At 34.5% G+C, this 13,386-nt stretch overlaps 1 protein-coding gene across 3 annotated transcripts in view; it reads left to right on the top strand.

The window, feature by feature from the left end:
- The window catches only part of ATPCL (ATP-citrate synthase), a 555,953-nt gene extending 545,605 nt beyond the window's left edge, over positions 1-10,348 (top strand). For all 3 annotated transcript variants that reach the window (XM_090394661.1, XM_090394662.1, XM_090394663.1), the window contains exon 27: positions 9,457-10,348. In XM_090394661.1, coding sequence (XP_090250787.1) covers positions 9,457-9,560 — 104 coding nt within the window. In that variant the 3' untranslated portion in view covers positions 9,561-10,348. The remainder of the gene's footprint in view (positions 1-9,456) is intronic.
- Positions 10,349-13,386: the final 3,038 nt, after the last annotated feature.

Raw genomic sequence — 13,386 nt, 5'->3', positions numbered from 1 at the left:
GCATATAATATATATATATATAGGATTAATTCAGTTCCAACTTTATCGCACAATTAAGATTTATTCAACTCCGGATTTGATTTTTTTTAAGTTGCACTAATAAGCATAATTCCAGCTTTAATTAAAAGTAGAAGCAATTAATTGTAACAATAACTTGCTATGCTCGCTAACATCCACTTTTTTACTCAACATTTTACCCTAAAATAACTAGAATCTTGATGCACAAAAAAAAATGAACCGAAAAATCAATTTAATATATAAATAATAATAAACTTGAAAATCAAATGCTCTGTTTATGTGATATAGAAACTGCTCTTACCCACTAATTAATACAAATAGCAGCAGCACACAAAAAAAACCTCTGTTGTCTCAGAAACGTGTTTCAAAATGATTACAAGTTCAGTACTCAGCAATTTGTTCTTTCCTAACTAACAGGATTCTGGGAAATCACAGGGTGAAATATTCTTAAGAACGTTATGGATTAAACTGACCATATATTTAATCTCTGGATTAAACTGCAAAGTCAGTGATTGGTCAACACAAGTCAAACATTTAGTAAAAAAAAATTTCCAAAGAAGGAGATAGGAATTTAGTAATATTGATAAGAACAATAGTCCAGGTAGTTCAGAAGCGAAAACCATCTATGACAAAATGAAACTAGTTTATTTAATTAAAAATACAACCAATTTATTAAATATATCGTTATAGAGTTCATAATTAAAAGGACTCTAATAATAATAGATTTCTACAGATGTGTCTCATCTTGTTTTGGTATCATCAAAATTATCAAGTTATTCTGAAGCATTATGAATTTTGCTATTTTATTATTATGCTGCTAATATTTCTTCAAATGCAGCACTCTTTACAACAAAACTGACTAAGTTATGTTGAATATATCTGTTTGCAAATATACTCAAAATCCCTTTGACCTAATAAAAATGTAGATTGCTGATGAAACTTAATCAGCATTCTATCTGTTAAAATGCAATTACCCCCCACCCCCGCGCTGTTAACGGATTATTGTCTTTATGTGCACTGTATTACTTAGAATTTCTTTACTGTCCTACGACATTTGACCCTTTTTTGCTGCACAATTTATTTATTGTCCCTTCCCAAATAAAAACAAATTTCACATGTGCAAAAATAAATAATCAAAACGTTTGTTTACATTGGAAATATATCAAATATTTATATTTTTTAAATAACATTTATTGAAATAAATATGACATTTTGCTTTCTTTCCTTGCAAAATAAAATTATATGGGTCGCACATTTCAATTTTAGGAACGATTTTTTTTTTTTAATGAACAACAAATGATGTTAAACTGCATTACTCGGGGTTTCCGATTGTGAGTCTTTTTAATATCAAAAAATTTATATCCAATGGTATTTTATCAGAGATTCTTCGCCTTTGTCTTTTGCTTAAAACTGCAACAGTACAATTACTTTAGAAAAATAATGAATTCAAACAAAAAGAAAGTGCACATATGTTACCTAGCAGTATTTGTGTGTGTGTATGTGGTGGTGATAATTTTGGGAGGGGAGGAGTTAGCTATGAAAGGCGAATTAATTCTGTTATGAAAATTTTGGAAATAAAATTTCATTTTGATGCATGCACTTATACATCACATGTTTCGAAGGATAAAGTGTAGGGAAAATATCGCTATTTCAAAACTGCCGCATAATACCGAAAATATGTACGTAACAGTCGACTTCATAACTGCCATTTATTTCAATTTGTAGGGAGTGATTGGGGGAAACCAAGAAAGTTGAAATGCAAAAACCTACAGATTATGTTTATAAAAATTATGCATTACATGATATATGATTCAAGATTTACATATGATTCTCTATAAAGCAAAATTTAAAAGTGCAAACTTTCACGCAATCTGTGAACTAACCTTCGAACTAAGATTATGAATAAAAAAGAAAACTTAATTTGGAACAGATGGAGGCTGTATTCATTTTTAGATTCGGATTTTCATAAATTTATAAAATAATTGTTTGACAAAAATAATTATCTTCAATCAAGTTCTGGGAGAATTTTAAAATGTATTGGTGATTAAAATAATTAGCCAAAAAATTGATAGTGACATTGATCTTCCATAGTAATACAATATGAAGTGAAGGAAGTATGAAAGGATTTCTTATTTTGCGCTGGCATTAAAAACTATAATTATACAATAAAAACAAGCAGCAAAATGAATATAACTCATAGGTATTTAGTCTGATATAACATAGATTCCGGTTACCAAGCAAATGTTAAGTCGCTGTAGCAAGTTAAGTTGCTGTAGGCAACTTAACGTAGCTACTACGTACACCAGATAATCTAGTTAAGTGTTCTTTTCAGCGTGAAGGATTATTTCCCTTTCTAATGGACATGACTGTCAAACTACACTTCTTATCCATGTTCTTTCAGCAGGTGAACAGAATATTATCCAGGTTTGTTGGACGTGTATATACGTCCAGGTACACTTGCATACATGAATTTTATGGAATATAGGAGTTCCTGTTAGTTTTATATAGTTTTATATGTACCAAAATCTGGTGCCCATAGGCGCCAAGACTAGGGCGCCATGGTTAGATTGCCTAGGTTTGCCTAATAATAAAACCGGCCCTGCTCCTCCCCACACATACACAAAGTTAATAGTCTTTCATATTAGCTCTGTTTCTATAGCAAGGCCAAATGGAATTTCTCTGAGGTTCCAGTTCCCATGAATCTGCAGTTTAGTTTTGGCTGGGTTAGCATTCTTGAACGTTTTCCCAGATTAGTGGATTAATCTGGGCAAAACTGTTCAACAATGGTGAAAATATATTTTTATACTTTTAAGAAATGGCTGTAATTTAAGCAAAGAACTTGGGACAACTCTGTTTGTCTCCTTTTTTTTTCCCTTTTTTTTTTTTTTTTAAATTCATTATTGGGCCTGATTTAAAAAAAAAAAAAAAAAAACTGATATTGTCTGATATGATATAGTGTGTTAAAAAAAAAAAAAAAAGATTTTCTCCCATCCATATCTGCTTTAAGATGTAGAACAGGAAGGGTTACCAAACATTATTGAAAGCTTTGACCTAGTCAGAGAAAAGAGAGAAAACAACCATTTATTGACCTTTATTATTCACTTGATTAGGTCCTTGAATGGAAAGAAATTGAACTCCACTGATTGACCTGGGATTTCATAGAAGAATGTGTGTGTGTGCTTTTAATGATGGACCTCATACCTATTTTTAAACATATTTTGATTTATGCAGGAAAGTATTTTGTAGTCAAGGTTAGATAATGAAATTAGTATTTAGTATTCAACTTGGCTGAGATCAACTTTAGCTTTGATGTAAAGACTTTGGCTGGATTCAAATTCTTGCAGTATTTTACCAGTGACATGGGCAGAATAAATCAATGAATCCCATGCTACACTGTGACGTTATTTTCACAGACCACCAGGTCCCGATGCTTTCCTCATTCACTAATTCTTAAAAGCTTCATGAATGTCATTGGCTGTAATGGGCATATTATATCTTCGATGTGTTTTGGAAAAGCAGCTATCTTCCAGAGATCATAGTATCAAGGTGCGCCACTGTCTTTAAAGAGATCTTTGTAATATTTTTGGAAAGAGTTGTATAGCTTCTGTAGTCAGTTTGTCTTTCCCATTTGACTGTATTTTGGTTGATGGTTCTTTCTTCTCAAATCCTCTATCATAGAACACTGCTGACAAGATAGGCATCTTCTAATTGTTGATATTCTTATTTTGTATTTGTTTATTTTTATTTGCTTTTGCATTTCCATCTCTATGTCCATACTGATTTCTGATGATGGTAGTGCCTTCTATGCCATTCCATTAATTGGCCATAAAGTTCCTTTCTCTGTACAGTCATGTTTTTCTTTATGGGTGTTGGTGTTAAAACATGCATCCTAGTTTGAGGTGGCATTTTTCCATTCATCAATTAAGGTCTTGAAATTTGTCTGAAAAGATCAAAAAAATTAGCTGAGAGCCTCTAGGATTTGGAACTGATTTTCAGCATTTGTGATTTGCCATAATGATGTATAAATGCTTCATTTGTACTACTTTATTAAGGAACAATGCAGATTGTGTCGATATGTGTACTAATGCTTTTTTTCATTCAAGTATATGCTCATGTTGGGGTGATGGATGCATCGCACATCTACTAGTTGGACACTGTTTAGGCATACTATATTGTTGGATAAGACATTCTGTTCACCATATTTTTATCTTGTAAGCAAAATTATCTTATCTGTTTATCTGTATGAAATTCAGACATGAATTCATTATAACCACTCTTTTCTTGACATTGGAGGACTGTTTTGATTTGATTTTGCAAGAGAAAGTTTCATTGATAGCAAGGTACTGCTCCTCCAAGCTTTCGCTCTTTTCAACAGAAGAAAAAAGATCCAAAATTGCCAACAGATTATCATCTTATATCTCTGAACAGCTATGTGTTAGTATCTTGAAAAAAAAATTGGTTATGGTTGCTTGCAACAACTTGTTTCCAAGATGCATTCAGTCACGTTTACATCATTTAATAATAAGACTGGAAACATCCATTTAGAGATGCATTTCCTAAAATGCAAGCTACTAATATCAGTTTTCTTTGACAAGGATAAAGCATGTGACATATGAAATATTTCTACAGCCTGGTCTTTGAGGGAACTGCCCTCTTTTTATCAAAGACTTCTACTGAATCTTCCAAGATCAAGTAGTAATGACTCTCCCGACCCTTTTCTCCAAGAGGAGGAAGTTCCACAAGGATAAAATTTACGTGTTACAATATTTGCAGTCAGTTTACTTATAATAAAACTACTTCCTCTAACTGTAACTAATGCCCTGTCTGTAGATGATTTATTATCTTTTGTCATTCTTGCAATATGATGATCGTAAAAAGACTTGTAGCAAGCTGTTGACCATGTTTCTTCCTGGTTGCTTGTTACTGTTATCCTCAACTTCACTCAGAATTAAGACTAGGTCAAATGATAATACTAGTTGTAACAGAGAGAACATTCTTAGGAGTATTATCCATTGGGGGGGGGGGGGGGAACTTCCTAACATAAGTGATGGAAACAATGAACATTCTTCACACTCTAACTTTCACCTCCTGGAGTGCATACTCTTATTGTTTGTTCCATCAATATTGAGCACTCATTTGATTAAAACTTCTTGTATTAAATTAAATGCAAGGTGCTATCAAAAAGAAACTGGACTATGTCAGATATTAGTCTCGCACATGCAGGTGTCAATAGCATAGGCATTGTTGGGTCAGCCTGCCATGTGACATTGAGCTGTGTGCACCAGAATTCGTGTAATATGCATTATTCTTATCACATGTTTGTGTGCCATTCTGTGATTTTGCCATAAATGAGAAATTAGAATAAAGGGCAAATGTAAAATTTTGCATAAAACTTGGCAAATCTGCCATAAAGACCTTTGAATTCCTTTGTAAGGCATATGAAAATGAAGCCATGGGCTGAACTCAGTGTTTTGAATGGCACTCAGGTTTTAAGAAGAGCAGAACCATCTTGGAGGATGACTGTCCACACCATCACATCCCATGAAAATGTTGAAAAAACTTAACAGACCATCCAGGAAGTAGCTGACAGAGTTGGGATTTCATAAAGCAGCTCAAATGATCATGACAAGAGATTTGAACATGCATCGCATTACTGCCAACTTTATTCCCCCATCTCTTGACTTCTGACCAGGAGCACCGTGTGAACATATGTCAAGATTTTCATCAAAAGGCCATTGATGACCCAACCTTCATCTCAAGGGTCATAACGGGGGACAAGACTTGGGTCTAGCGCTACTCATCATCATCAACAACCATGGGTCCAATGCTTGTAGGTGTCTGCTGCCATCTTGATATGATTCTTCCATTGCATTCTGTTTTGTGCAAGATGACTCAATTTGTGTATAGAGTTTCCGCACCATTGACGATGTCATCGCCCCATTCTCTGTTTGGTCTTCCTCTTTTGTTCTTTCCTTCAATCATTCCAAACAGCAACATTTTTAATTTTCTCTCATCATTCATTCTACATATATGGCCAAATAGATGTGGTTTCCTTTTGATTATTTTGTGGATCAGGTTTTCTTTTGGTTGTATTCGTCTGTAGATTTCCTCATTGTTCACTTTCTGTATCCAGCTTATTCTCAAGATCTTTCTATAGCACTTCCACTCAAATGCCAGTATCCTCCTTTCAGATTCTCTCAGGAGTACCCAGGCCTCGCATCCATAGAGCATACTGCTGAAGATACAGGTCTCTACAATGCGCAGTTTAGTTTGCATCTTTATAGCTCCGCTCTTCCATATTTTTGTGGCTTTTAAAATAGTTGTTGCTCTGGCTATTCTAATTGTTATCTCTTTTTTGGGGTCTCCAAGTCATGTGGCATCCAAGATATGTGAAGTGTTCCACATTTTCCAGTTGAAATTTGTCTATCATAACTCTGTTCAGTAGCTCCTGTTGTCCGAATATCATTGTTTTAGTTTTTTCTAAGTTGACATTTTGTCCATATCTTTTTCCTTCTGTGTATAGTGTTTGCAATGTCTGTTCCAGTCTTGCTGCGTCTTCTTCAATCACGACAATGTCATCTGCAAAGCAGAGGTAGTTTATTCTCATGCCATTTATTGAAATGCCTTCACCTTCTTCTTTAATCATATCTAGTGTTCTTCCCAGATGTGTGATGAAGATGATTGGTGATATTGGGTCCCCTTGTCTTGTGCCTTGACTAGTGGCAAACCAATCTCCAGTCTCACCTGCTATTCTGATTTTGCTTGTGCTTGGCTGTTTATATCTTTCAGCAGGTGGATCAATTTATTGTCCACACCATAGGATTCCAAGACAGCCCATGTTATATTTTGGTCAATATTATCAAATGTTTTTTGGAAGTCCACGAAACAGCAATATATCTTTTTGTTCTTTCTTCGAGCTTTCTCTGCTATTAGTCTTAGTGCGAGTATTTGTTGCACTGTACTTAGATCTTGTTGAAATCTGGCTTGCTCATCCAGAAGATGTGCCTCTATGCCCCTTCAGGCGCTCTGTTAGTATTTTCATCAGCACTTTGCCAAGATGACTCATTAATGCAGAAGTTCTGTAATTGGTACATTCTAAAGCACTGCCTTTCTTATGAAGAGCAACCAAGACCAATTTTTTCCACTCTTTGGGGGCATTCCCTGATCTCCATATTTCATTACATAGCTTATGTATTTCTTTTGCAACTGATTCTCCCCCATATTTTAGCATCTCGCCTATTATGTTGTCATTTCCAGGACTCTTGTTGTTCTTGAGATGTTTTATAGCCTTATTCACCTCCTCTTCCAAGATGTTATTTTCAAAAATCTCTGCTGGTGGAGAGATTGCTTTTAGTTCTTTGATTACTTCTGTTGCAGTATCATTTAGTTGATTTTTATATAGTTCGCTGCAATATCTTGTCCATCTGTATATGATTTCTGTCTTGTCCATCAATACTTTACCATTTTCATCTTTGACTGCTACTGATCTTGTTTGCCACTTCCTATTGACATTTCTTATAAGTTTGTAGACCTCTCTAGTTTTGTGTTCTCCATGGTACTGTTCAATGTCCTTTGCACTGGTCCTCCAACCATTTGGCTTTATCAGATCTTGCTGCTTTCCATACTTCATTGCATTTTTGACAGTATAACTCATCTGCTGCCTCTGAATAATCTCTTTTAAGTTTCAGTTCTCTTTTCTCTTGTACCAATTTTAGGATTTCCTGAGTTATCCATTTCTTGTTGATCTTTTCTCTTTCAGGAATTAAAATGGCAATCATCACAGTGGAAGAGTTCATATTCCCCAAGACCGAAGAAGGCAAGGCAAGTCAGGAGTGCAGCAAAGAGCATGTTGATCGTCTTTTTCAACATTAAGGGGATTGTGCACTGGGAATTTTTCCCACCCAGTCAAATGGTTAATGCAGAATTCTAACAATGTTTTCAGATGGTTGAGAGAAGACAATCATCGCAAAAGACCAGAACTGTGGAGAAGCTGCAACTGGCACCTCCACCAATACAACACTCATACACAATGCCTTAAAAATGCAAGAGTTTTGGGCAGCCAACAGCATGCTGGTCATCCCACATCCTCCTTATTTGCCAGATTTAGCTCCTAGTGGCTTCTTTTTGTTTCCAAAAATGAAGAAGCTGAAGAGGCAATGATTGGACATCATTAAGGAGATCCATAAGGAGCAAACCAAACATCATCTATTCCTAAATGAACTGTCTTTGTTTTGCTCTTCTTTGCAATATGCATTGAAAAGTAAATCTCTTCAAGACCATTGCAGATTTTTATTAGTTTTTCCAGCATAGGCAAATATTTTCTTTCCATGTTGTTACCAACATGTATAACGGTCATACTGTCATATTTCCTTTGAATTGTGTATAAAAGAATAATTACAGGCTCTAGACATCAGTAGACAATACATCAAGAAATCTACTAAACATAACCACTGGAGTGGCTGCATTTCATTATGCAGCTTATCTTTGTGCAAGATAAACATTCCTCACTCTGGCTACCAGCAGCTTTTACATATATGCACAGTGAATGGAACACTGATCTTCTACCTGTCTATATAGACAGTTCAAGATTAGAGGTGTGAAGAGTATCTCCGGCTATCTCTTGAGATAGCATGAAATTGAATGAGATCCCACTTGAATGCAGCTACTACTGAGCTGCAGGCCATATAGCTTGCTTATGTTGTATAAAGAGAAAACTGTATCAATGGTTCGTTATTTACACAGATTCGCCAAGTTCTTTACAGGCACTAATAAGTCTGGTATACCAATCACATCTTAGGCTCTTACAGATTCATCTTCTTTTCTGTCAAATTATGAGATTTCATCTAGATATTTGCCTGCATTAGACCCAAGCCATGTTTGGATTAAGAGAAAGAGGCTGCAGATACTGCAGCTAGGTCAGATTGGTCCCTTACAATACCATCATCTGCCTGTCTCCTACCACATACAGGCAGATCATAAGATAAAAGTTAGTATCCCAGTGCAAACATCATGAAATAGAAAAAACAAAAACAAAATATATTTTATAAAGAAATTGTTCTTGCTTGGCTCGACATAGGTCATACTCATCTTGCACACTCCTTCCTGTTGAGGGGTGATGATATTCCTATATGTGAGTATTGTTCATCAGTTTTTACCCATTAATCGTGTTTTATTGGCTGTCCTCATTTCTTTAATAAGTCATTATCCTGCTACTTTAAACAATCTTCTTTAGCCTTATTTGCATAGAAAGAAAAGTACTGATATTGACATTCCATCATGAACTTACAGTTCAGAAAAATAATCACCTCATATCCATCCAGTGTACATAAATATTAATAAATTAAGAAGTAGTTATTATTTTTTAAGCAGTTAATGTTTTAAAACAGAGTCTATGACTGGCTTAAGGAAGCTTGTTCCATATTATGCTTTTTTTTTTAGGTCATTATCTTGACCAGAAAAGGCTAAAACAAGGTCTTTATCGCCATCCATGGGATGACATATCATATGTGTTGCCAGAGGCTATGCTGGACGACTCATCTTAGAATCATCATTTCTGTAATCTGTTTTGAAGTTATTTTATTTCCGTTGGTGGTAGAGTTTATGGTATACAATGTATAGTGAATGTATTTTGTAATGAATACTGGTGATATATTATTTTAACGTTAAAAGATAACATAAATAAACTGTGCCATCTTTCAGTAGGAAAAAGAAAAAGCAGCTACTTTATGCACATTACATATTAACATACATTCCACTTTTTATGTTGGCTTTTCCTTAAACAAGTAACTTGAATGCATTTTTTGTAATAATTAATACAGATACTAATGGTAATGCAGATGTTATCATATGAACTCAGTAAGCAATCTTCTTTTGAATTCAGACTAGTGTATCAATACACTACGATAGATTTAATGTGAAATGCAAAGATTATACTTTAACAGTATAACTGTATTTGTTTTCTCATAAACCAATTAAGTAAATATTACATAACATTTATAGTCTTATAAATGGCTAATTTAATAATTAACTGTCTGTTAATATTTATTTCATTAAAATATAACACCATGAAAAATGAAATACATGCATTCAACATATGCCTCATCCCTCTGTTGTAAGCACTTCCACGTGAACTTTATTTATGATACTGATGAAAACATGCATTTGAAGTCTCATTCTTGTATAGATTTGATTTCAGCCTAGTTCTGAACATATGCTTATAGGTGTACATATGTATTAACAAATTATTATGAATGTGAAATGGTAAAAGTTCTTTGTTATGCAGATATAATATTGTTAGTAACCTATGTAATAAAAAAAAGTTATGTTTTCATTTAGTTTGTTTCATTTCAAGTTTTAAGAAGTAAATTTAGATAACAGCATTGCATTTGTATGTGGGGGGGGGGGGAGCATACTGTTTCATTAGGCTTTGTTTTTCAGAATCTCTGAATTGACACAGAAATTAGTAAAAATTTCCTTTCCAGATAGGCTAACAGTGTTGCCTAATTGCAGTAGTACTCTTCAAAAGTGGTAAAAATCTCCGTTTCGTAGATGGTGTTCTGTAACATTCTTATGCAGATTTTATTTCATACATTTTCTTGGCTCTTCATTTTACTATTCATAATACTAAAGATATGATGTTGGCCTTGTGCTATATGAAAGAAACATTCCACTTATATAACTACGTGTGTGTCACGTTTGTGCTTTGCTTGTAAGTTGAATAATGATTTTTTGTTTATATGCTGTGATATAAAACCAAACTTTTTATATTCCACCAGATAAGCCTTACTTTAAAACAGTAATTCTGGAAGATTAAGCATCTTACAATATGTTTCAACTGAATTAGCATCCTTGAAGATATATATATATATTATTTCGTATAGGTTTAAGACATGATTGTTTGAATTCCGGTTACCTTCATGTGACATTTTATAACATGTAAAAACTGTTCTATTTTTTTCTGTTCATTTTCACCAAAGTAATATTATTGACTCCATCGAGTTCAATGACTAAGTGCTAACATGCAAAAATAACATATTAAATATATTTGAATTTGCTCCCGATATAACATTAAAAATGAAAATAAGATGGAGTATACAAACAACAAAAAACGGAAACAGGTAAGTTAAGAAGTAATGGAAATCAAGTAAGTGACGTTGTTTGCAAAAAGAAGGATGTATTTGGGATGGTGACTCTATCATAAAACATGCTATTGATGAGCGAGTTATAACTTTGAGTTTTCCCAGAGCGAAAATTAAGAATATAAAGGAAACAATAAAAACAGAAAAGTAAATGAGATCATAATTGTAGTAGGTATACTAACGACTTAACTAGCAATAATTTCAGTATGAGAGGGGACATGAAAGGGTTGTTGGAAGAGGTGAGTGAAGAGTAAGAAAGTAAAAGTTGTCAGTAAATTACCTCGATATGATAAAAAGGATTTAAGAAGAATGGCTGTGATAGCAAAAAACAATTCAATGCATAGGCTGTGTAGAAGGGAGGGAACGAGTTTGATGGGGGGGGTGGATTTGTATAAGAGTGATGGCCTAAACCTGAATGCATCTGGTATCAGGAGTCTAGAAAAACTAAAAACTGGTATGACACCTAACACAAAGAGTCAGGGAAACTAAATTATAAAGGAAGGAATGGTGAGAATGTAAGAACAACAACATCATATAACTGTATTAATGTTGGGAATGAGCTTTATCATGGAAATGTTGAGGAGAGAATGATTTCGGCTTTGTGTTCGTCTGGTTCGGACTCATCAAACGTGAACAAAGATGTCTACATGATGTATATAGCATTAGAAAAGAATAGAGATCTGTAAGTTGTCCAACTGTGTCATGCAGACAAGAGTAAACAAAAGAACATACAGGTAGATACTATATCTGAACATGAATGCTAAGTATATCAGAAACAAAGGGGTGAAGTTTGTTTCCCTGGTCAATATCTTGGGACCTCAGATTGTAGGCATTAGTGAGACCTGTCTATCAGAATCAGACATACTAATTGGTATAGAGTGTAAAGGGTACAGCATTTTTAGGAAGGATAGAGAGGATAGGACAGGAGCGCCATGCTGCTAATGATATCCGATGACTTCAATCCAGTTAGAGTTGAAACCTATGATTGTAGTACTACTACTAACAGTATTTCATGTGGCACTGAGTTTGAAGCCATCTGGTGTGTGAGGTAAAATCTAACAAGATCAATTATATAGTGGAGTCTTGTTACAGATCTGGTGGATCGGTTGCTAGTGATGAAGAAATGCATCACCAAATAGAGACAATTGGTGTGAAAAGAGTAATTGTAATGGGAGAGAGACTAATTATCCAAATATTGATTGGGTGGCAGTAAATTTCATGAGAAGAATGAAAATGAATTTATTGAGTTGTTGCAGGACAACGTCCTCAAGCAGCATGTGACAGAAGGAACTCAATGTCAGGGAGTGTTACATTTGATTATAGTATTAGAGGATGTTTCAGTTAAAGATGTAACTATTCTGCCTCTGGTTGGTGACAGTGATCATGTGGCACTCACTTGGGAAGTGACTAAGTTTATGAATGTTAAATGCTGAACTACAAAGCAGAAATTATAACTAGCTGAGGAGTATACTGAGTTCAGTGGAATGGGATCGGTTGCCGGATGGGAAGAATATCGACTGACAGTGCATGGGAAGCATTTAAACAATACTTAAATGATGTGATATCGGAATGTGTCCCGAGAGTTTGAAGAATAAATAGAGTAGGAGTCAAATGGATGTGTAATATTATAGGTAATAGGTAAAAGCAAGAGATTCGTAAGAAAAGGATGATGTGGAAGGAATACCATGTGCAAAAGGATGATGTCCATTAAGAAATTTCTAAGCAGCAAGCTAGAATAGTCGCAACTGTTGTACGGAAAGCAAAGTCTGACTATGAAAAGAAACTGGCTCTGCATGCTAAAGACAACCCACAAGAATTCTGTCGACATGCCACAAGTAAAAGACAGAATGAATATGAAAGAATAACTCTTCTGAATGCAGATGCCATGAGTGTAACAGATGCAGAAGAAGTTGTTCAACTAATGAGTGCCCATTTTGTTAAAAACCATCAACCTGGTGTTCACAACATTGGAATATTAGCATGTGTGCTAAAAGAGTGTTTGACTGAACTGGCTATTCCTTTGACCAGGCTATATAATTTGAGTCTCAGAACAGGGAAGATTCCACAGGAATGGAAAGAATGTATGTTAATCCCATTGCACAAGGGTGGTGCAAAGATCAATGTATCCAACTATCAACCAATCAGTATTTCAAGAGTGGTGGCAAAGATTTTGAAAAAAATTGGTTAGCATTAAATATCTACTTTGCAACGAACAGCATGGGTTTATTTA

Source organism: Typopeltis vanoorti, chromosome 6, assembly GCF_054136105.1.
Source record: "Typopeltis vanoorti isolate ZY-2024b chromosome 6, IOZ_Tvanoo_1.0, whole genome shotgun sequence".
Taxonomy (NCBI): domain Eukaryota; kingdom Metazoa; phylum Arthropoda; class Arachnida; order Uropygi; family Thelyphonidae; genus Typopeltis; species Typopeltis vanoorti.
Note: the sequence above shows the minus strand (reverse complement) of the source record. Positions and strands in the feature narration are given on the sequence as shown.